Source organism: Trichosurus vulpecula, chromosome 2 (assembly GCF_011100635.1).
Source record: "Trichosurus vulpecula isolate mTriVul1 chromosome 2, mTriVul1.pri, whole genome shotgun sequence".
NCBI classification, from domain to species: Eukaryota; Metazoa; Chordata; class Mammalia; order Diprotodontia; family Phalangeridae; genus Trichosurus; species Trichosurus vulpecula.
In genome coordinates this window covers 52,270,966-52,294,498 of record NC_050574.1, presented here as the reverse complement: position 1 = coordinate 52,294,498, position 23,533 = coordinate 52,270,966, and the positions used below count along the sequence as shown (strand labels likewise).

Here is a 23,533-nt window from a genome sequence, read left to right as displayed (position 1 = left end):
GGCTGACTTGGGAATGGGGCAATCAAAATATATGCCATCTTGGAGTGGGGGGGAGGGTAGAAATGGGGAGAAAATTTGTAATTCAAAATCTTGTGGAAATCAACGCTGTAAATATGTCAACAAACATTTATTAAGTACCTACTATGTGCCAGGCACTGTGCTAAGCTCTGAAGATACAAAAAAAGTCAAAAGACAGTCCCTGCCTTCAAGGAGAGCACAATCTAAGGGAGGGCACTGTGACAAGCAAACAAATATGTACAAATAAGCTATATACAGAGTAAATAGGAAATACTTGAGATTTAAAGGCATTAGAATTAAGAGTGGATGGGAAAGCATTCCTGTAAAAGATGGGAATTTAGTTGGGCTGTGAAGGAAGGAGGGAGGGCAGTAGACAGGGATGAGGAGGTAGAGCATTCCAGGCATGGGGGACAGTCAGAGAAAATGCCCAGAGCCAAGAGATGGAGTGTTCTGTTTATGAAACAGCCAGGACCTAAGAAAGTGACTTTCATTTCTATTCTTTGCTCAGTCCTTTCCTCCATAGTTTACATTCCCAGAGTGTGGGAGGTCCTTTTGGAGATCTCAGCACAGTCCAGAGATACCTGCTCAACTGTGAGGGTCCTGCTCCATTACTGTGCACCTGCCCTCCAATAACTAGGCAGCCATGGTGACTTGTCTGCCCCAATACACCCACACATACACACACACACACACACACACAGAGTCCCACAATGCTCAGCACTGTCTAGGCCCTCACCTGGATGTTACCTGAACAAAGCCACTGAGGGTTTAGAAAGCCTAAGGCCAATGCAAAAATCCTGGATCAGCCCAATACACAATGGACCTAGGTTGCAGTTTGGAGGAGTCTGCCCTTGAAATCCCTGTCTATCCTTTAGAAAAGCCAAGGGAAGGGGTGTACCTCACTTATTATAGACACCAGAGGTGTCTGCACACACGGCCTGTAACACTCTGAGTGTTGTCCAACAGATTAAAATGAAGTTGGACAATATTTAACAAAATACAATCGAACATAGATAATGTTGATATGTTGTTTTTGTAAATCAATATGTGGAGGCTGGAATCCTTATGTACAGTCTAGTAGCTCCATTTCTATTTTAACCTTGACACCGTTAACATATACTAACAGTGAAATCTCTACAGTATATACACTAACAGTAAAATCATCGGTGCTGTGGGAGGACACACCAATTAGGGAGCCAAAGTCTCAGTAATGGGAGCCCCAAGACCCAGGCCAGGGGAATTTCCTACCTAATCAAGTAACTGACTTTGTCCAGGAAATCTGTCAGATCTCCTGTCACTTGATTATTATTTCATCCAGACATATTATATTTCACCTGATTATTATTTCATCCGGATATGTTATATTTCACTCGATTACTATTTCATCCGGACATATTATATTTCACTCGATTACTATTTCATCCGAACACATTATATTTCACCTGATTATTACTTCATCCGGACATGTTATATTTCACCTGATTATTACTTCATCCGGACATGTTATATTTCACCTGATCATTACTTCATCCGGACATGTTATATTTCACCTGATCATTACTTCATCCGGACATGTTATATTTCACCTGATCATTACTTCATCCGGACATGTTATATTTCACCTGATCATTACTTCATCCGGACATGTTATATTTCACCTGATCATTACTTCATCCGGACATGTTATATTTCACCTGATCATTACTTCATCCGGACATGTTATATTTCACCTGATCATTACTTCATCCGGACATGTTATATTTCACCTGATCATTACTTCATCCGGACATGTTATATTTCACCTGATTATTTCTTCATCCGGACATGTTATATTTCACCTGATTATTACTTCATCCGGACATGTTATATTTCACCTGATTATTACTTCATCCGGACATGTTATATTTCACCTGATTACTATTTCCTCCGGACATGTTATATTTCACCTGATTACTATTTCCTCCGGACATGTTATATTTCACTCGATTATTATTTCATTCGGACATGTTATATTTCACCTGATTATTACTTCATCCGGACATGTTATATTTCACCTGATTATTATTTCATCCGGACATATTATATTTCACTCGATTACTATTTCATCCGGACATATTATATTTCACCTGATTATTATTTCATCCGGACATATTATATTTCACTCGATTATTACTTCATCCGGACATATTATATTTCACTCGATTATTATTTCATCCGGACATATTATATTTCACTTGATTATTATTTTATCCAGACATATTATTTCATTAACAGGAACTATCAGGATGGAAAGTCCCCTCCATCAAAGAAGACTACTAACCTGTTAAGTGAGTTAAAGTACTAAGAAGTTAAATTAATTCATCGTTCAATCAGGAAGCATCTATTAAATGTAGACTAAGTGCCAGGCACTGTGCTAAGGTAAGCTTTGAAGATCCTTTCTCAAGGATCAGGGCAGTCTGATGGGCTGGGACAACATGCAAACAACCTATGTTCCAACTAGGGCACACAGTAGGTGCTTAATAAACGCTAATTAAATTGATTTTTATCACGGTGACCTCATTTGGAGGACGAATCTTTCTCTGGATTTGACAGAATGGAGTTTAGGGGAGATCTCTAGGTCTACAGCTGGGTCTGCCCACAGGGTACACACTGTTGTGCATCCAGTCATTTATTATGTGAAATTAAAGTTCTGGGGGCAGGTCCTTGGGGACCCCAAGACTGCTTAGTAATTGACTGGTGCTTTCCCCGTGTTAATTATTTCCTCGAAATAGCATCTTTATCTGTATTTGTTTATCTCCCCCATTAGACTCTAAGCTCCAAGAGGTCAGGAACTGTCTTTTGCATCTGTTTAAAGTTCTTTCAATTAGCACAGCGCCCTAATCAAAATTTTCCATTTTGCATTTTGTAATGCTCTCTGTCTCTTGTTGGGTCATGAATTCTTTTCTTTTCCATAAATCTGATAAGTAAACTATTCCTTGCTCTCCCAAATTACTTATAGTATCAGCCTTTACTCCTAAATCATGAACCCATTTTGACTTTATTTTGGTATATGGTGTAAGATATTGGTCTATGCCCAGTTTCTGCCCTACCATTTTCCAATTTTCCCAACAGTTTTTGTGAAATAGTGAATTATTAGCCCAGAAGCTGGTCTCTTTGGGTTTATCAAAGAGTAGATTGCTATAGTTGTTGACTTCTCCATCTTGTATTCCTATCCTATTCCACTGATCCACAGCTCTGTTTCTTAGCCAGTACCAGGCAGTTTTGATGACTGCTGCTCTGTAGTACAGTTTAATATCTGGTATGGCTAGGTCACCTTCTCTAGCGTTTCTTTTCATTAATACCCTAGATATTCTAGACCTCTTGTTTCTCCAGATGAATTCTGTTATCATTTTGTCCAGCTCAGTAAAATAATTTTTTGGTAGTTCAATTGGTATGGCACTGAATAGATAAATTTAGGTAAAATTGTCATTTTTATTGTATTAGCTCGGCCTAACCATGAGCAACTGATATTTTTCCATTTATTTAGATCTGACTTTGTGCGAAAAGTGTTTCATAGTTATGTTCATATAGGCCCTGGGTTTGTCTTGGCAAATAGACTCCCAAATATTTTATAGTGTCTACAGTAACTTCGAATGATCAACTTTGATCAACTTTGAAGGTCCAACCCTGACAGACTTCGCTCTTCTCAGCAACACATGGTACAAAGACAACTCCAAAGGACTCACGATGGAGAATGCTATCTGCATCCAGAGAAAGAACTATGAAGCTTGAATGCAGATTGGGGCACACTTCATGCTCGCTTTTTTTTCTTCTCTTTTGTTTTTGGGTTTTGTGGTTTTTTTGGCTCTGTTTCTTCTTTCTCATGATTCATTCCATTGGTCATAATTCTTCTCCACAACGTGACTAGTGTATAAATTAATTCAATGCGAAGTTATACGTGATAGTTATATGAGACTCCATGCCGTCTTGGGGAGGGAGGGGAGAAAATCTGGAACTCAAAATTATGTAGAACTGTGTGTTGTAAAGTAAAAAAAAAAAAAAAAATTAGCACAGTGCCCAACACACAGCAGGTGCTTTATAAATGCTGACTGATTGTCAGGCTTCCTCACAATCCTGGATTCTGCTGCTGAAAAATTCAAGGTAAGACAGCTGACCTCCTTATGTGACCTGATGTTTACAATACATTTGGAAATGTGCCAGCACATCCTTACCAGACGGCTTAGGCAAGCTCATTAATTCCCTGCTTGGCTGATGGAAGGGAGGGTGGGGGAATGGGGATGACTGGACAAGAGGCTCAGGACTCCTGGGTCCCCAGAACTGCTCTCCCACGCCGGTCAGATTACTGGGTCCCTTCCAAGGGGATAAATGATAACCTAGCCTGGAAGTTTCACTCCTTCCCTGCCCCTCCCTGCTCAGGGGGCCACGACTCCGGGCTGGGACCGGGAAAACCAGACCTAAGTTGCAATCCAAGCTCAGGGCGACCCCGGGGAAACCCTTTCTGTCCTTGGGCCTCAGTTTCCTCGTCTGAAAAAAGGAGAGTGTTGGACCAGAGGCTCCCTTTAGGCTGCTCCATACCGGAGAAGGGTCTCGGGGCGCGGGGGTGGGAGGTGGGGGAGGTGCCTGCTTTCCTCCCAGAGCCCCAGAGCCAGACCTGGGGAGTCCGAGACTATCCAGCCCGGTTATGGGAGGGCGTAGGACATCCTACCGAGCCCTCCGGCGCCAGCCCCAAGCCCGAGATCTCAAAGCGCTTACAGTGCCTCCTCCGAAAGAAGAGAAAGCGAAGCCCTGGCCAGCTCGGGCTGCGGCCCTGGGAAGCTGGGGGACAGGACTGGGGGATTCCCGGGAGTCCGGAGCCGCCCCGCCTTGGACCAGCCGCCTCCCTGCCCCTAACGTACCACACGCAGCAGGTAGACAGCTCCGACCACAGCAGCTGGGGCTCTCCCAGCCCGGCCCGGCTCCTGCGGTCCAGCGGGCTCCGGGCTCTGGTCACCTGACTGCAGCCGTCTCTCCGCTCCGCCCTCCGGGAGGTGCCGTCCCGCCGTGCCACCTCCTCCTTCTCCGTTTTCCCCTCCTCCACCCCCTCCGCATCCGCCTCTGTCTGCTCTTTGTAGATGCTCCCTGGGATCCACAACAGCTCCGCCACCGCCCCCCACCCGCCTCCTGGGTGACGTCAGGGAGGGGGCGGAGCCAGGGCTGGAGTGTGCAGCTAGTGCGCATAAAGATCCTCCTGCTCAGAGCCTCGAGCACACAAGTGTCTGCCCTGGTCTCCCAGTGCAGGCTCCGCGATGTCCTCGACAGCTCGGACTGTGGGCCGGCCGGCCACCGTGCTGGGCGCCATGGAGATGGGCTGGCGCATGGACCGGGCATCCAGCGAGACCTGCATGCAAGCCTTCCTGGAGCGCGGCTACCGCGAGGTGGACACGGCCTACGTATACGGCGACGGCCAGTCCGAGAGCTTCTTGGGCAGCATGAACCTGGGGCTAAAGGACGGCAGCAAAGGAGGTAAGCCGATCCCTGCCCTGTTCTGCCCGGACCATGCCTGGTCCCCCCGCCCCGGGTCCATGCCACCCAACATCGTGCATCTTGAACCCCGCCACATCCCAGGAGCTGGCAGGTGGGTCCTGAAGGCTGGCAGCCCCGACCCTCCCTGACGTCGCAGTCTGGGAAGCGTGTGTTTTGGGTCCCCTGACGCCTTTGCACCCCCAGGTTCCACCTGGCCAGTGGGTCCAGAGTCCACGCAGTCTAATCTCTGAGACGTGCTGCCGCCTCACCTGCACAGTGTGCTTAATCTCGGGCCCCTCCCGCCTCTCCGAAATAACTTTGCCTCCGTCGATCTGCTGGTCCCCAAACCCTCTGACTTCACGTGGTGCCGATGTCTTTGAGAGGGCCCCTGCTCCCAAGGTGTCCTCAGTGCCTTGACGGTCGGCCCCAAGCAGTAACTGGATTCTAATCGCCATTAGTCCCTCTTTGCCTAGTAGCCTTCTTATGAACTCCCTGCCCCCAAGAGTGTCCTCAGTACCTCGTTCTAAGCCTGCCAGGTTGAGTTAAAGTTCCTAGCCAAGGGTAAGGGGAGGAGCCGAGCTGCCCCGGCCCTTTCGTGCAAGTCAGGCCAAGGACTTTCTCAATTTTATCAGGAACTGCTCATAGACCAAGGAGTTTGAGGGGTTGGGGTGGAGAGAGGAAAAGTCTATTCTGTTCTGTCTCCAGTTTGTGATGCTACTTAGGGCCTCCATTGGGGCAGGAGGAGAGACTCAGGCACACTCTTCCCTTGTTTCACTTCAGCAAAGTGAATGATCCCCACTTAAAGCCTCAGTCCTTCAGTGACTAGTCTCACCCCAAACTCTCCTCTGAGTACTTGGGTGATCTCAGAATTATAGCATGTAAAACCTGGAAGAAACCTTAGAACCCAGTCGGTTAGAGCTCAAATGAACCTTAAAAAGAAGAATGTCAAGATTCAGGGAACTTAGAGATCATCTTTATCTGAACTCCCTATTTTACAGAGAGGGAAACTGAGGCCCAGGAATTGAAATGACTCTTCTAAGGCCACACAGTGAATGAGTTGCAGGGATGGGACAGGACTAGCAGCACAGGGGTTCTTTCTACCACGTTGTCTCATTTGAGCATTGCCTCTTTCTTCCTGGTGTCCTGGAGAGAAGGAGGGTTTTGGGATTGGGTATTATAATTCAGGACAACCAGGTGGTGCAGTGGATAGAGCACCAGGCCTGGAGTGGGGAAGACCTGAGTCATATTTGTCCTCAGACACTTCCGAGCTGTGTGACTCTGGGTAAATCACTTCACCCTGTTTGCCTCAGTTTCCCCATCTACCAAATGAGCTGGAGAAGGACATGGCAAACCACTTCAATATCTTGGCCAAGAAAACGACAAATGAGGTCAGGAAGGCTCAGACACCACTGAAGGGACTGAACACATGCGTTATAGAGCTGGATCCAAATCCCAACTCTGAACTCTCATTGTGACCTTGAGAAAGTACTTGAACCCTCTTAGGATACAATCATCAATTTAATGAAGGAAGGGACATTAGGGGTTGCCACATTCCAACTCTCTCATTTTACAGGTGAGGAAACTGAGACCCAAAATGGTTTTTTTCCCTCCCCTATAAAGGGACAGGCTCAGGCTAAATGCCCTCTATAGGCCTTCAAGCTCTGAACTTGTGTTCCCACGATCCCTGAATTCTCTCTCCACCTTCTTGCTGATCAGGACCCTTTAAGCACCTTCCTCTCTACCACCTTTTTCCCCACCCCCACCCCCCAATTGGGCTGGGCCCAGTCACCCAGATTGTAGCTGGAGCTGAAAGCAAAATTCCTATCAGCACCCAGTTTCCTTCCTGGCTCCTGAGAGAGGAAGGATGGAGCATGGAACTGAGTAGAGGAAACCACCCAGGGGACTAGACTGCCTTCCATGGGCTGCTGGGAATCAGGAAGACCTGAGTCCTAATCCAGTGTTGGACATTTACTAGTTTATAGCCCTGGGCAAGTCACTTAGTCCCTGCTTGCCTCAGTTTCCTCCACTGTTAAATGGAGATAATAAGAACACCTACCTCCCAGAGTGTTTGTGAGGATCACATGATGCAATATCTGTAAAGCATCTGGCACATAGGATGTACTTAATAATGCTTTGTGTCACACTGGGCAGGAGACTCCAGTCTGGGAGTTCAGTAACAGGTGTGAGAAGTAAATTTAAAATCACACCTTATTGAGTGGTTCAGACCAGTTAAACTTGGCCTTTGTCCTCTTTTCCTGTCTCCCCCATCTCCACATCCACCCCGCCCCCCCCCCCCATTCATAGGAACACCAGATCTAGAATTTGAGATTAGAGATCATTTGGTCCAACCAACCTCCTCCTTGTTGGGGCAAGGAAACAGATCCAGTGAAATGACTTGCCCAAGGTCACAGAGCTAGTGAGCAATAAAATCCCTTCTTTGACAGATGAGGAAACGGAGGCCCACAGTGATTAAGTGACTTGCCAGAGTCTGAACAGGTCATCAGTAGCTCAGCCAGGATTTGCCAGGAGAGATCCTGGGGACAATTATGAGGATGTAAAAAAAACAAGACATGAATAAAACCTTTGCAACAAATGCCAGCTCTTTGGATACAGGGCTCAGCAGAGGACTTTCTGCCTGTTGCTTGAACTGAATTGAATCTCAGCCACACCTACCACCTTCTTTCTCCCCAAGTGAAAATTGCCACCAAGGCCAATCCCTTGGATGGGAAGACTCTCAGTGCCACCAGTGTGCGGTTCCAGTTGGAGGAGTCCCTGAAGCGGCTGCAGTGCCCCCGAGTGGATCTGTTCTACCTGCATATGCCAGACCATGACACCCCCCTGGAGGAGACCCTTGGGGCCTGCAATGAGCTACACAAGGAGGTGAGAACATTAGAAGGCAGAGAGGGACCTTTATGGTACAGAATGTGAGAGGAAGGAGGGCCCTTAGAACACAGAATGTCAGAGCTGAATGGGCCCTTAGAATTCAGGATGTCAGAGCTGGGAGAGAGCTTAGAACACAGAATGTCAGTGCTGAATGGGCCCTTAGAACCCAGAATGTCAGATCTGGAGAGGCCTTACAACATTCATCAATCATTCAAGATTATTTATTAATCACCTACTATGTGCCCTGCATGGTGCTAGAGGTGGAGATGAATGAAACAGTCCCTACTCACAAATCATTCTGATTATCTTCCCTCCTTCTCTCTCCCCCCTCGACCCTCCTCTGTCCCTCCCTTTCTCTCACACTTTCCCTCTCTCCCTCCCTTCCCTTTTCCCTCCTCCACCTCTGCCCCTTTCCTTCCCTCTCTCTCTCTCCCCCCCTTCCCCTCTCCTCCTCCCTGCCTTTCTCCCTCTCTCCCTCCTTTTCTTTCCCTCCCTCTCTCCCTTTCCCATTCCTCTCCCCCTCCCACTCTCTCCCCTCTCTCCCTCTCCTTCCTTGCATCCTTCTCTCTCCATCCCTGCCTCCCTCTTTCTCTCTTTCTCCCCTGCAGGGTAAGTTTCTAGAGCTGGGCCTCTCTAACTACTCCTCCTGGAGAGTAGCTGAAATCTGCACCCTCTGCAAGAAAAATGGCTGGGTCGTCCCCACTGTGTACCAGGTGAGCAATTGTCTGAACCCAGGATGTTGCCAGGCTTCCTGGGAGCCCTTCTTGGCCACTGGGTTGACTTGGGCCCAGGGGCAGGGAGCCTTTCTACCATTGAGGTCAAAGGAGGCAGTGACCAGCCCTATGTCACAGGGCTAGTAAATGCCAAGCTGGGCCATGGATCTAGGGCTCTGACTCCCAGTGCTTTGTGGTGGAAAGAATGCTGGCTTTGGAGACAGAAGACCTGGGTTCAAATCCTGACTCTGCCACTTCCTGCCCAATGACTTTTTTTTCTCTAGGCCTCAGTTTCCTCATCTGTAAAATGAATGCGTTGGACTGGACCTCCAGCCAGCATGCTTAGGTTGTGACCTCTCCTGAACTGGGCTGGTTTGGGCGCTTGTCCCTTCCCTGAGCCTCCCATCTGTCCTCCCTCCTCACAGGGCATGTATAATGCCATCACCAGGCAAGTGGAGACGGAGCTGTTCCCCTGCCTACGTCACTTTGGAATCCGGTTCTACGCCTTCAACCCTTTGGCTGGTATGAGGAATAGTGGGGAGGGGACCCCAGAGTCTCTGGGATGGGATAGTAGAAGGAGGACATGAGATCAAGAGATCTGGGTTCAAATCTGGTCTTTGATATTTTTTTAATTAGATTTTTTTCATTTTTAGTTTGCAACACTCAGTTCCGCATGTTCTTGAGTTTCAAACTTCCTTCCCTTCCCTCTCCTCCCCCCTCCCCCCAAGATGGCATGCAGTCCGATATAGATTCTACATAAACCTCTGCATTAAACTTATTTACACAATAGTCAGGTTGCAAAGAAGATTTAAGACTGATGGAATGAATCATGAGAGAGAAGAAACAAAATTAGAAAAAAGAGAGAGAGAGCAAATAGTTTTTCTCAGTCTGCAGTCACATTCCATAGTTCTTTCTCTGGATGTAGCCAGCTCTCTCCATCATGAGTCCTTTGGAGCTGTCTTTGAACCTTGTATTGCTGAGGAGAGCCAAGTCTATCAAAGTTAGTCATCACAGAATCAATGTTTGTGGTTGTGTATGATGTTCTCCTGGTTCTGCCCCTGTCACTCAGCATCAAATCATGTAGGTCTTTCCAGGTTATTATGAAGTCCATGTCTTCCCCATTCCATTACATTCATATACCACAGCTTATTCAGCCATTCTCCAATTGAAGGGCATCCCCTTGATTTCCAATTCTTTGCCACCACAAAAAGAGCAGCTATAAATATTTTTCTACATACTTGTCCATTTCCCACTTGTGTGAGCTCTTTGGGATATAGCCCTAGGAGTGGTATTGCTGGGTCAAAGGGTATGAACATTTTTATAGCCCATTGGGCACAGTTCCAAATTACTCTCCGAAATGGCTAGATCTGTTCACAACTCCACCAACAATGTATTAATGTTCCAATTTCCCCACATCCTCTCCAGCATTTATCATTTTCCTGTTTTGTTATGTTAGCCAATCTGACAGGAGAGATGTGGTACCTAAAAGTTGTTTTGATTTGTATTTCTCTAATCAATAGTGATTTGGAGCATTTTTTCATATGCCTATAGATCTCTTTAATTACTTCTTCTGAAAACCACCTGTTCATATCCTTTGACCGTTTCTCAATTAGGGAATGACTTTTATTCCTCTAAATTTGGCTCAGTTCCCTGTATGTTTTAGATATGAGACCTTTATCAGAGACATTGGTTGTAAAGATTTTCTCCCAGTTTTCTGCTTCCCTCCTAATTTTTGTTGCATTGGCTTTGTTTATACAAAAACTTTTCAGTTTTCCATAATCAAAATTATCCATTTTGCATTTTATAATGCTATCTCTTGTTGGGTCATGAATTCTTCCCTTTCCCATAAATCTAAACCCTTGCTTTCCCAAATTGTTTATAGTATCAGCCTTTATTCCTAAATCATGTACCCATTTTGACTTTATTTTGGTATATAGTGTAAGATATGGGTCTATGCCCAGTTTCTGCCATACTGTTTTCTAATTTTCCCAGCAGTTTTTATGAAATAGTGCATTCTTAACCCAGAAGCTGGATTCTTTGGGTTTATCAAAGAGTAGATTGCTATAGTGGGTGACCTCTGAGTCTTGTGTACCTAACCAATTCCACTGATCTACCACTCTGTTTCTTAGCCAGTACCAGGTAGTTTTGAGAACTGCTGCTTTATAATACAGTTTAATATCTGGTGTGGTTCTCTGAGCCTTTCTGGCCGGGGTGGGGGGTAAATGACATGTATACTAAATACCTCATAGAGTTACTGTAGGATGACATTTTTCAAGATAAAGATTGCTCCAGAAATCTAAATTTATTGTGCCTTCCCTTAGACCTACTAATTTACTATTCTGACCTCAGCTTGAAGGGGAGGGGGAGATAGACACAGTGTCCAAGGATGGTGGGGGGTGCCGGTGGAGTCAGTTGGAGACGGGAGACACCAATCCATACATAAGGGACCTTGTGGGCCACATAGTAACTTAAAGTGGGGCATTATGTTTTATTGTACTTTTATTTATTTTGTTAAATATTTCCTAATTGCATATCAATCTGGTTTTGCCCCTTTGCTCCTAGAGGAACTAGCCTTGTCCTCTCCCTCCCTCCCAATTCAGCCCCACCCATTCCCAGTGCTGGAATTAGGAACCTGTGCACCCTTGCCATCATCCCAGGATGAGGTGTGTTACTCTCCTCCACCTTATCCCCACTCACCATCCTGGTCACTTTTGCCACGAGAATGGTCCTTCCCGGCCATGTCTCTCACATGGTTTCCCTGGATAGAAAGTAAGCTTGATGTGGGCAGGGATTTTTTTTAAAAATTAAATCAATTTTTAAAAATTAAATTAATTTAATTTATTTATTTATATTTAGTTTTCAACATTCACTTCCATAAAATTTTTAGTTTAAATTTTCTCTTCCTCCCTTCCCTCCCCCCTCCCCAACATGGTGTGCAATCTGATACAGGCTCTACGTATACATTTATATTAAACATAGCTTCACATTAGTCATGTTGTAAAGAAGAATTAGAACCAATGGGAGAAACCAGAAGAAAGAAGATATAAAGCAAAATAAAAGAGAAAGAGAGCAAATCGTCTGCTTCCATCTGCATTCAAACTCCAAAGTTCTTTCTCTGGATGTGGATAGCATTTTCCATCCTGTGTCCTTTGGAGTTGTCTTGGATCCTTTCATCATTGAAAAGAGATAAGTCTATCAAAGTTAGTCATGACACAATGTGGTTATTACTGTGTACAATGTTCTCCTGGATCTGCTCACTTCACTCAACATCAGTTAATATAAGGCTTTCCGGGTTTTTGTGAAGTCGGCCTACTCATCATTTCTTTTTTTTTTTAGTTAACTTACTTATTTTTAGTTTTAAACATTCACTTCCATAAGTTTTAAATTTTCTCCCCCTCCCTCCCCAAGAGGGCCTGCAATCTGATATAGGCTCTACATATACATTCCTATTAAACATATTCTCACATTAGTCATGTTGTATAGAAGAATTATAATGAAAGGGAGAAACCAGCTCATCATTTCTTAAAGCACAATGGTGTTCCATTACATTTATATATCACAGCTTGTTCAGCCATTCCCCAACTGATGGGCATCCCCTCAATTTCCAACTCCTTGCCACCACAAAAAGAGCTGCTATAAACATCTTTGTACATGTGGGTCCTTTTCCCACTTTTCTGATCTCTTTGGGATACAGACCTAGAAGTGCTATTCCTGAGTCAAAGGGCATGCAAGTTCTACAGCCCTCAGGGCATAGTTCCAAATTATTCTCCAGAATGGTTGGATTAGTTCACAGCTCTAACAAAAAAAGGATTGGTGTTTCAATTTTCCCACATCTTCTCCAACATTTATCATTTTCCTGTTTTGTCATGTTAGCCAGTCTGATAGGTTTGATGTTGGTATCTCAAGAGTTGTTTTGATTTGCATTTTTCTAATGAATAGTGATTTAGAGCATTTTTTCCTTTCTTCTTCTGAAAACTGTCTGTTCATATCCTTTGACTATTTCTCAATTGGGGAATGACTTGTATTCTTATAAATTTGACTCAGTTCTCTATATATTTTAGAAGTGAGGCTTTTATCAAATATACTGGCTGTAAAAATTGTTTCCTAGCTTTCTGCTTCTCTTCTGATCTTGGTTGCATTGGCTTTGTTTGTGCAAAAACTTCTTAATTTAATGTAATCAAAATCATCCATTCTTCATTTTACAATGTTCTCTAACTCTTGTTTGGTCACAAATTCTTCCTTTCTCCATAGATCTGACAGGTAAACCGTTCCTTGCTCTTCTATTTTGCTTATAGTATCAATCTTTATATCTACATCATGTACCCATTTTGACTTTATTTTGTTGTAGGGCATAAGATGCTGGTCTATGCCTAGTTTCTGCCATACTATTTTCCAGTTTTCCCAGCAGTTTTTGTTAAGTAGTGAATTTTTATCTCAGAAGCTAGAGTCTTTGGATTTATCAAATAGTAGATTACTATAGTCATTGACCATTGTGTTTTGTGTACCTAACCTGTTCCACCACTCTATTTCTTAGGCAGAACCAAATAGTTTTGGTGGTTGCTGCTTTATACTACAATTTAAAATCTGGTACAGCTAGGCCACCTTCCCTTGCATTTCTTTTCATTAATTTCCTTGATATTCTGGACCTTTCATTCTTCCAGATGAACTTTGTTATTATATTTCTAGCTACATAAAATAATTTTTGGTAGTTTGATTGGTGTGGCATTGAATAAGTAAATTAATTTAGATATAATTGTCACTTTTACTATATTAGCTCAGCTTCCCCATGAGCAACTGACATTTTTCCACTTATTTAGATCTAACTTTGTGTGAAAAGTGTTTTGTAACTGTAGACTCCCAAATATTTTATAATGTTTACAGTAACTTTAAATGGAATTTCTCTGTCTATCTCTTGCTGCTGGTCTTTGTTCATAATATATAGAAATGTCGATGATTTATGTGGGTTTATTTTATATCCTGCACCTTTGCTAAATTTGTTTATTATTTCAAGTAGTTTTTGACTTGATTCACTGGAATTCTCTAAGTATACGATCATATCATCTGCAAAGACTGATAGCTTTGTCTCTTCTTTGCCTATTCTAATTCCTTCAATTTCTTGTTTTTCTCTTATTGCTAAAGCTAACATTTCTAGTACAATTTTGAATAACAGTGGTGATAATGGACATCCTTGTTTCACCCCCAATCTTATTCGAGATGCTTCTAGCTTATTGCTATTACATATAATGCTTGCTGATGATTTTAGATAGATGCTACTTGTCATTTTAAAGAAGACTCCATTTATTCCTGTACTCCCTAGTGTTTTTAATAGGAATGGTGTTGTATTTTGTCAAAAGCTTTTTCTGCAACTATTGAGATAATCATATGACTTCTGTTAGTTTTGTTGTTGATATGGTCTCTTATGCTGATAGTTTTCCTCACATTGAACCAGTCCTGCATTCCTGGTATAAATCTTACTGGGTCATAGTGTATTATCCTCAAGATAAATTACTGTAATTGCTTTGCTAGTATTTTCTTTAAAATTTTCGCATCTAAATACATTAGAGAAATTGATCTATAATTTTCTTTCTCTGTTTTGGCTCTTGCCAGTTTAGGTATCAGCACCACATTTGTATCGTAAAAAGAATTTGGTAGGGCTCCTTCCTTGCCTGTTTTCTCAAATAGTTTATATAGTATTGGAATTAATTGTTCTTTAAATGTTTGATAGAATTCACTTGTAAATCCATCTGACGCTGGAGATTTTTTCTTAGGGAGTCCATTGATGGCTTCTTCAATTTCTGCTTCTGACATGGGGTTATTTAAGTGTTTTGTTTCCTCTTCTGTTAATTTGGGCAATTATATTTTTGTAAGTATTCATCAATTTCACTAAGATTGTCAAATTTATTAGCATACAATTGGGCAAAATAGCTCCCAATTATTATTTTTTTTCCTCTTCATTGGTGGTGAGTTCACCATTTTCATTTTTGATACTGGTAATTTGGTTTTCTTCATTCTTTTTTTAAATCAAATTAACCAAAGATTTATCCAGTTTATTGGTTTTTTCATAAAACCAGCTCATAGTTTTATTTATTAGTTCAATAGTTTTCCTAATTTCAACTTTATTAATTTGTTTTTTGGTTTTCAGAATTTCTAATTCAGTGTTTAATTGGGGATTTTAAATTTGTTCTTTTTCTAGCTTTTTGAGTTGCATGCCCAATTCATTTATCTATTCTTTATTTTATCCATGTAAGCATTTAGAGATATAAAACTTCCCCTAAGAACCACTTTCATTGCATGCCATAAGTTTTGGTATGTTATTTCATTATTATCATTCTCTTGGATGAAGTTATTAGTTGCTTCTATGATTTCTTGTTTGACTCACTCATTTTTTAGGATTAGATTATTCAGTTTCCAATTAATTTTTAGTCTATTTTTTGTTACATTTTATTACATGTAATTTTTATTGCATCATGATCTGAAAAAAGGATGCATTTAATATTTCTACCTTTCTGCATTGGATTGCAAGATTTTTATGCCCTAATACATGGTCAATTTTGGGGTAAGTGCCATGTACCACTGAGAAAAAGGTATAATCCTTTCTATTCCCATTCATTTTTCTCCAGAGGCCTACCATCTAACTTTTTAAAATTTTTATTCACCTTTTTAACTTCTTTCTTGTTTATTTTGTGGTTATATTTATCTAGTTTTGAGGGGAGTTCAGGTCCCCCATTAGTATAGTTTTGTTGTCTATTTCTTCCTGTAACTCCCTTAACATCTCCTCTAAGAATCTGGGAACTATACCACTAGTTGCATATATGTTTAGTAGTTATATTACTTCATTGTCTATGGTACCTTTTAGCAGGATATAGTTTCTTGTTTATCTCTTTTAATTAGATCTATTTTTTCCTTTGCTTTGTCTGAGATCAGATTTGCTACCCCTGCTTTTTTTTTAACTTCAGCTGAAGCATACTATATTCTACCCCAGCCTTTTCCCTTTACTGTTTGTGTATTCCTCTTCTTCAAATATGTTTCTTGTAAACAACATATTGTAGGATTATGGTTTCTAATCCATTCTGCTATCCGCTTCCATTTTATGGGAGAGTTCATCCCATAAATGTTCACAGTTATGATTACTATCCATGTCTTTGTCTCCATCCTATTTTTCCCCATTTGTCATTTTTTCTCTCCTTTCTTCCTTTCCCTCCTCACTAGAGTTTTGCTTTTGACTACTGCCTCCCTCAATCTGTTCTCCCTTCTATCAGCCCTCTCCCTTTTCTTTCCCCTTTCCCCTACTTCCCATAGAGTGAGTTAGATTTCTGTACCTAACTGTTGAGAGTAAGGTTCAAATAATGCTCATCTGCCTCCCTCCTTTCCCTCTACTGTAATTGGTCTTTGCGCCTCTTCATGTGATGTCATTTACCCTTTTCTGCCTCCTCTTTTCCTCTTCTCCTGGTACAATACCTTTTTACCACTTAATTAGATTTTTTATCATCACATCAAAGTCAACTTATTCCCACACCTCTATCTATACTAAATGTTGTAATAAAGATACGGTTCTCAAGAGTTACGAATATCATCTTCCCATGTAGGGATGTACAGTTGGGCAGGGACTTTTTTTTCCTTTGGATTCACAACTACCTTACTCTTGATTGTTCTGCAATAGTTTAATAATGTGTAGCACATGCTTTTTCATTCATCCTGCTTCTTCCTGGATTGTTGCCAAGTTGAAAAGCACAGCCCCACCTCATGCAGCCTTTGCCTTTTACTGAGCTCTAAGTCCTCGGGGTATCCTTAGTCCTCTGTGGAATCCCTGAGATCTAACTGTCCTTCCTTTCCACAGGTGGTCTCCTGACTGGCAAATACAAGTATGAAGACAAGGACAAAAAACAGCCAACAGGCCGATTCTTCGGAAAGAATTTATCTGAGATCTACCGGAAGCGGTGAGCTAAATATGAATGGGTTAGAGATGGCAGACTGTTCTGATCCCTCCCAGATCCTTGAATACCCTTTCCCATGGGTTGAGAACCTCTTAAACTGTCCTGAATCCAGTGGTTCTGCTCCCATGGGGTTCAAGGATTGTAGGGGGAAGAAGAACTTAGAAGTCACCTCCCTCTTTTTACAGATTGGGGAACTGAGGAACAGAGATGAAGAGAATGGCTGATTGTCACAGAGCTAGTTACCAGCTATCTCTCACATATGAACCTTCTGTCTCTAAATGCATTGGTCATTCTGCCATAACAATCCCTCCTTGACATCTCTCTTGCCTCTCTGAGCTCACCTTCATGGCCAGAACTGCAGGGATTGAGCCTGGAGCTAGGAGTCCCTAGTGCTTAATCAGAGCTTCACATTTTTCCTTAGAGAGGACAGATGATGAAAAAAAATGTTGGCCTGGAAATCTAGACCTGTTTTCATCATTAACTGGCTCTGAGGCCTTGGATGAGGCATCATCTGTGGTTCTCCTTTTCCCCATCTGTAAAGTAGGAATGAGCCTTTGGTCTACCTCTCAGGAAGCCATCCCACACCTCAGCAGTAGGATGGCCTTCGAGGCCATCTGGTCCAACCCAGACCTGAAGAAGAGCCCCCTTGAATCCATCCCGGACAAGTGGATCTCCAGCCTCTACTTGCAGACCCCACTCCCCCCTCAGAAGCCCAGGCTTTGGTCCCTTGTCTTTGTGAGGAAGGTTTTTCTGACATTGAGACAAAATTGACTTATTTGGAACTGTCCACAGGACATCCCCTCACATGTGCTCTTCTGCCCTCTCAACTACCTCCAAGTTTAGACCAAGCAGCTCCAGTTCTCTTAGCCCTTCTTTGAGTATCTGCCATGTCCTAGAGGGGCCTCCCTTTCCTCTAGACACTCAGTGTCCTTCCCAGAATGGGGCAGCCAGTCCTAAAATGGGCCCTCTGGGGTGTCACCTGGGATGAGATGGGTGATTATGGGGACAAGTGACCTCAGAGGAGTGAAAGTCTTAGATAACATGTGCCCAAGGTATGTGTCTTGTGCTCATGAATTTTTCATTGACTGAGCATAACCTGAGATCACTTTGGGTGTTTTGGGATCTTCACTGGGGAAGTATAGCCCCACTTGGAGGTTTGTAGTGGAAAGTACCTATGGTCACCCTGCAAGTAGTGGTTGGTGCAGCCAGGACTCTAACTGGGCCTAGGCTGACTAACTCTGTCAGGGCTCCTGTGATTGGGAGCCTGGGCTCTCTGCCAAGCTGAGCCCCGACACAGACCTTGCCGAGGCTGCCCTGGGGGCACTGACCGCTGAACTTCCCTCTCTACCCATTCAACACAGCTACTGGAAGGAACATCACTTTCAAGGCATTGCTCTTGTGGAGAAAGCCCTGGCAGCATCTTATGGGGCCAACCCTCCCAGCATGACTTCAGCAGCCCTCAGATGGATGTACCATCACTCCCAGCTCCAGGTAATGCCCCAGGTGCCCCAGGAACCCATTCCTTCCCCTGAGTCTTGAGCTCTTTTAGGAAGTTGGGCCAATTCTCAGCTTCTGCATTACTTTGAGGGTATGTCCTTTACTTCAGAGAAATGTCTCTGCTGGAGTTTTCTGGCTCTTGATCCAATGGGATTTTTAGCAAAATTGGATAAATATTGTTTGAACATGACTAGTTAACAACCACTACAAAGTATGCTTCCTGAAATATAGAACTGGATAAGGCGTCCTTTTGTAATTTATACCTTGTACACAAAAGCTATCTCTTGATGTCTGGGTTCAGCTTTCTGCATTCTGAGGGGAAGAGAACAAACATTTACATGGCACCTACTGCGTATCAGACACTGAGATGAGCGCTGTTCAAATATTCTCTCATTTGATCCTTACAATAACCCTGGGAGGTAGGTGGTCTTATTATCCTCATTTTGCCTTTGGGGAAACTGAGGCAGACAGCAATGAAGTGACTTGCCCAGGGTCACTCAGCTACTAAGTATCAGGTCTTCCTGCTCTATCCACTGGGCCATGGGCTGCTTTGGAATCACTTCTTATATTCCATTGTGCCTTTGAATTCTTTCCATTTGTTTATACCTTCCTCCAAACATAAGGTCCCATGACAATAGCTGGTCAGGAGGGCTTGGGTCTGAGGCCCACCTCAAGCCTTGAATGCAGGCTTTCTAGCTGGGTAGGAGCTGTGTGAGGTTGTGCATCCCCCTGGTGCTGACATGGAGAGCCCAAGGTCACTTCCATGGCACAGGGCAAAGAGAAAGCCTTCCTTTACCTAACTCTCCTATTTCTTGATCAGAGAGGAGGAGCATCCCTCTCCCTCTGGCCCCTGCTGCTTTCCTTCCAGAACTTTAGACATTTCCATCTTAGGTTTTGATGATCAATCTGAGAAGCCCCTAGGTTGGCACAAAGGATAGGACTTTGGACTGGGAGTCAGGATGACTTGAGTTCAAATCCAGCCTCAGACACTTACTAGCTGTGTGACCCTGGGCAAGTCACTTCACCCTGTCTGCCTCAGTTTCTTCTTCTCTAAAATGAGAATAATAATATCCCCTTCTTCCCAGGGTTATTATCAGGATCGAATGAGCTAACCTACATAAATTTCTGTGGAATCCTTAAAGTGCTCTATACATGTGAGAGAATATTATTATTCTGATCCAACTAGACTGTTAACCTCTAAAGGGAGATGCTGGGTCTAGAAGCCCTCCTTGTTCCTGAAGAGGTTTGCTGGGACTCTGAGAATGCCAAGGAGGTGTCACCTAGAATGAATTCACATGCACTCAAGCCTTCCCTTAGTCAAATGGCAAAAAATTTATTATGATGTTAATAGAAGCAGGCAAGGGTTCTTAGGGAATCTGCGGTCTAGTGAGGACGGTGCTGGGCCTTATATGGAAAAGGGACAAGGGAAAGGAAAGCCAAGGATGCTAATGAGGTAATCTAGGGACTTGAAGGGATATATCAGGGTCCAGGTGTATTTGGGAGCAGGCACCTGTGATCTATGGATGGGAAAATGCAGGGAGCCTGCAGAGATGACTTTGTTGATTTCAGACATTGAGGGAGAAAAGACAGTTTTTTTGTTTAGTTGTTAGAGGCATGGGTATCTGGCCTAAGGGAGAGTCCTTGGGCCAGCCAGGGACAAAAATCCTTGGGCCAGACCCTTGTGTCAGTTTTGATAAGAGAATGTGTTCTGCAACAAGAGAAAATTTTCTCCCAGAGTAGGGGCCTACTGAGAGATCAGGAGGCTTCCAGAGACATGACCTGAGGGCTTTTTTTGTGGAGTCCAAGTCCCACCACCCCATGCTTCCCTCAGCACTGAACTCACAGTCCTGCACATAGCAGGCAGTCAGCAAATGATAATTCAATCCAAGCATCATTTGGATGTTAAATAAAAGTGTGCTGAGTTTCCATGCAGAGAACCGCAGTTCATATCCTGGCTCTGCCACATGCCAGCTCTGTGGCCTTTGGTGAAGTATTTTACCTCTCTCGAAGGCAGTTCCACTTGTGTGGTGGGAGGAGGATTGCCTTGATGATCTCAGAGGTCCTGTGTAGCTTCGCGTCTCTGATTTTGGACACTGCCCACTGTAATAGGAACAAGGCAAGGTGTGCCGTGCAGAGGGAAATGGCCGACTTTGGTGCTGCTGTCTTCCCAGGTGTATTCCCTCCCCTACTGCCCATTGGGTTCACTTCTTCTTGCTGAAGCTCCAAAGAAGACTCGCCCACTGTGGGCTGGAAGCTGCCTCCTTCTGGATTTGCACAACAGTCCGTGGGTGTCCCCGGGACCACCTGCATTGTCTCCTTGTGGCTCCTCAATGGTTGCTTTGCCACCTCCTTGTGTGGCCATACTTTCACTTCTATCCGGCAAGCATTGCTGGGGTACTTGATGTATGCCAGGCACTATGTGAGGACCTAAGAATTCAAACACACTAGTGAACAATATTCCCTGCCTTCCAGGAGGTGCCTTCTCATGAGGGGGAGGATGCACACATAAGGAAAGATAGAATTATGTGCCCTTGAGAAAGCAGTGACAGTTAAGAGGAGCAGGGCAGGCTTCCAGGAGGAGGTAACATTGGTGCTGAGCCTGGAGGGCAGCTGAGGATGCTAGGAAGAAGAAGGGAGGGCATTCCAGGTATGGGTTGTGACCCAAGGAAAGGAGATGGAAATCAGGTTGAGAAATAAAAGACCATTCAGCTTGGTGGGAAGTATGGAATGAGAAATATGTGTGAAAACTTGGGCCAGAAACTATTGAGCATAAGCCTCTTTGGTCACATGCTGAAGCCTACTGCTGTCCACCTTGTGTCTTACCATTGCCCTGGGTGGGGGGAAAGGCCTGCAAATGGGGCGTCTTCCTACATTGTGACCTACCATTGGTAACCTGGGAGCACCAGTCAGAATATTGGTGCTAATGAGATGATAGACTTTGGTGTCGGGGGAGATACAAGAAGTAAGGTGATGCTTGCCTTCATGACTGTTCCCATCATAAGGATATGCAACCTGCACACATAGCTTGCTTTCTTCCTCCTCTCCTGACAGGGTGCCCTTGGAGATGCTGTTATCCTGGGCATGACCAGCCTGCAGCAGCTGCAGCAGAACCTGGCAGCAGCAGAGGAGGGCCCACTGGAGCCTGAGGTGGTGAAGGCCTTTGATGAGGCCTGGAACCTCATCGCCTACGAATGTCCCAGCTACTTCCGCTAGCTCCAGCCCTGAGGGTGGAGAGAGGTCCCCTCATTGATCCTGGCTGTCCCCATGCTGCCAGCCCCATCAGCCAGCCTTTGTCTTGACCTGCAGCAGCCTGAGCTCAGTCTTTCAGATTGTCCTTCTTCTCTGAATCCTTGGTTTTCTAGCCTGCTTCCTGGAGGTGAGACCTCTGGCCTTCTGCCCTGTTGTTCTTACTGTTGGGAAGGGTGAGGCCCGGGGCTAGCTTTGTCCTATCTTGTTGGAATAAAAGCCAGTTTTGCACAAGAGAGTTGCCTGCAGTGAATTATGAATGGGGCTCTTGGTGGCCTGGGGTTGGTTAGGTCCTTGGTGAGAAGATGCCTAAAAACTTGGGATGAAGATTTCTCTACCTAGTGAAGGAACTGATCTCAATCAGGGAATTTCACACCTTATTCATTGGTCTCCCAGGTGCATACCTGGGCACACTGTAAAGTGCTCTATAAATTAGTAATTACTATTCAGCTGCCTGGGGCTCAGAGTCCTCATCTGTCAAATGGGGATACCCTAGGCCAGGGGTAGGGAACCTACAGCCTCGAGGCCACATGTAGCCTTCTAGGTCTTTGGGTGCGGCCCTTAGACTGAGTCCAAGTTTTACAGAACACTTTCTTAAGGAGATTTGTTCTGGGAAGTTTGAATTCAGTCAAAGGGCCTCACTTGAGGACCTATGGGGCCACATGTGGCCTCTAGGCTGCAGGTTCCCCGCCCCTGTTCTAGGCATTATCTTGCTCAGAAGAGGAAGTTACTATGTAAACCTTAAAGTGCTACAGAAAAATGGCAGTAATAATAGCTGACATTAATATTGGGCTTTGCTCAACTTGCATTTCTGGTAGAATATAAGCTCCTTGAGGGCAGGGACTGTCTCACTTTGGGCTTTCACAGGATCATATCTGTCTAACTGGAAGGGACCTCAGAAGCATCCAATGTAGACTCTTTGCTTTTCTAATGAGAAAACCAAGGCCTGAAGAGGTAAAATAATCATCCCAAATAAACATCATAGGTGACTGTTTTGACTCAGGTACTGTGAGGCTAATCAGTAAGTGAAAGATCTTTCCCCACACATTCAATAGCCCTCAGATGGGGCCAACAAAGAGGCTTGATTAGAGGCAGTCCCATACCTTTGGGTGCCAATCAGTGATTAAAGACCTTTCCTACCCACTCAACTGACCTCAGGTGGGGCCAATTAAGGGAAGCTTGATTAGAGGTTTCCTTTGTAGGCAAGACTACTCCCTTTACTTAGTAGGCACTAAGTCTCAGGTCCACACCTTTTTGATAATTGGGCATGAAGCTCTCTGGCCCTAAAAGGAGTATATATACCCAGAAGGTAGTCATAGAACTGAGAATCTACAGAGAATTCAGAAGTCAGAAGTGAGAATTCAGAATACAGTGGAGGGAGGAGAAGTAAGAACTCTGAGACAACAGAGCTGCAGAAGAGAGTGGAAACCAGGGAGCTTCAGAGACCAGAGAAGTGAGGGGGGAGAGAACCTGGGCAAGCAAACGATGATTGTTTACAGTAAGGCCCTAGCAGGGGGGAAGGTTACAGGATGACTTATAATACTGTGTGATAATTTCCTTGTTGCTACTTTGAGGTGAATTTACTGGTTTTTGGAATATAATTACTGCTATATGGCATTGGAGTTATTGCCCTTGGGATTTGATACTCTGGTGTATAAATAAATGTTTTACTTCCTCTGCCTTCTACCTAGAGAGTTTTTCATACTTTGCAATTCTGAACCATACAGGCATGTTCATGGT

At 44.1% G+C, this 23,533-nt stretch overlaps 1 protein-coding gene across 1 annotated transcript; it reads left to right on the top strand.

Moving 5' to 3' along the window:
* Positions 1–5,190: 5,190 nt before the first annotated feature.
* On the top strand, positions 5,191–22,031 carry LOC118839488 (aflatoxin B1 aldehyde reductase member 3-like). Its single transcript, XM_036746956.1, has 7 exons — positions 5,191–5,520; positions 8,213–8,400; positions 9,012–9,116; positions 9,542–9,638; positions 16,954–17,053; positions 18,412–18,541; positions 21,599–22,031. The coding sequence occupies exons 1-7, from the start codon at positions 5,304–5,306 to the stop codon at positions 21,758–21,760; spliced, it is 999 nt and encodes a 332-aa protein (XP_036602851.1). The 5' UTR covers positions 5,191–5,303; the 3' UTR covers positions 21,761–22,031.
* Positions 22,032–23,533: the final 1,502 nt, after the last annotated feature.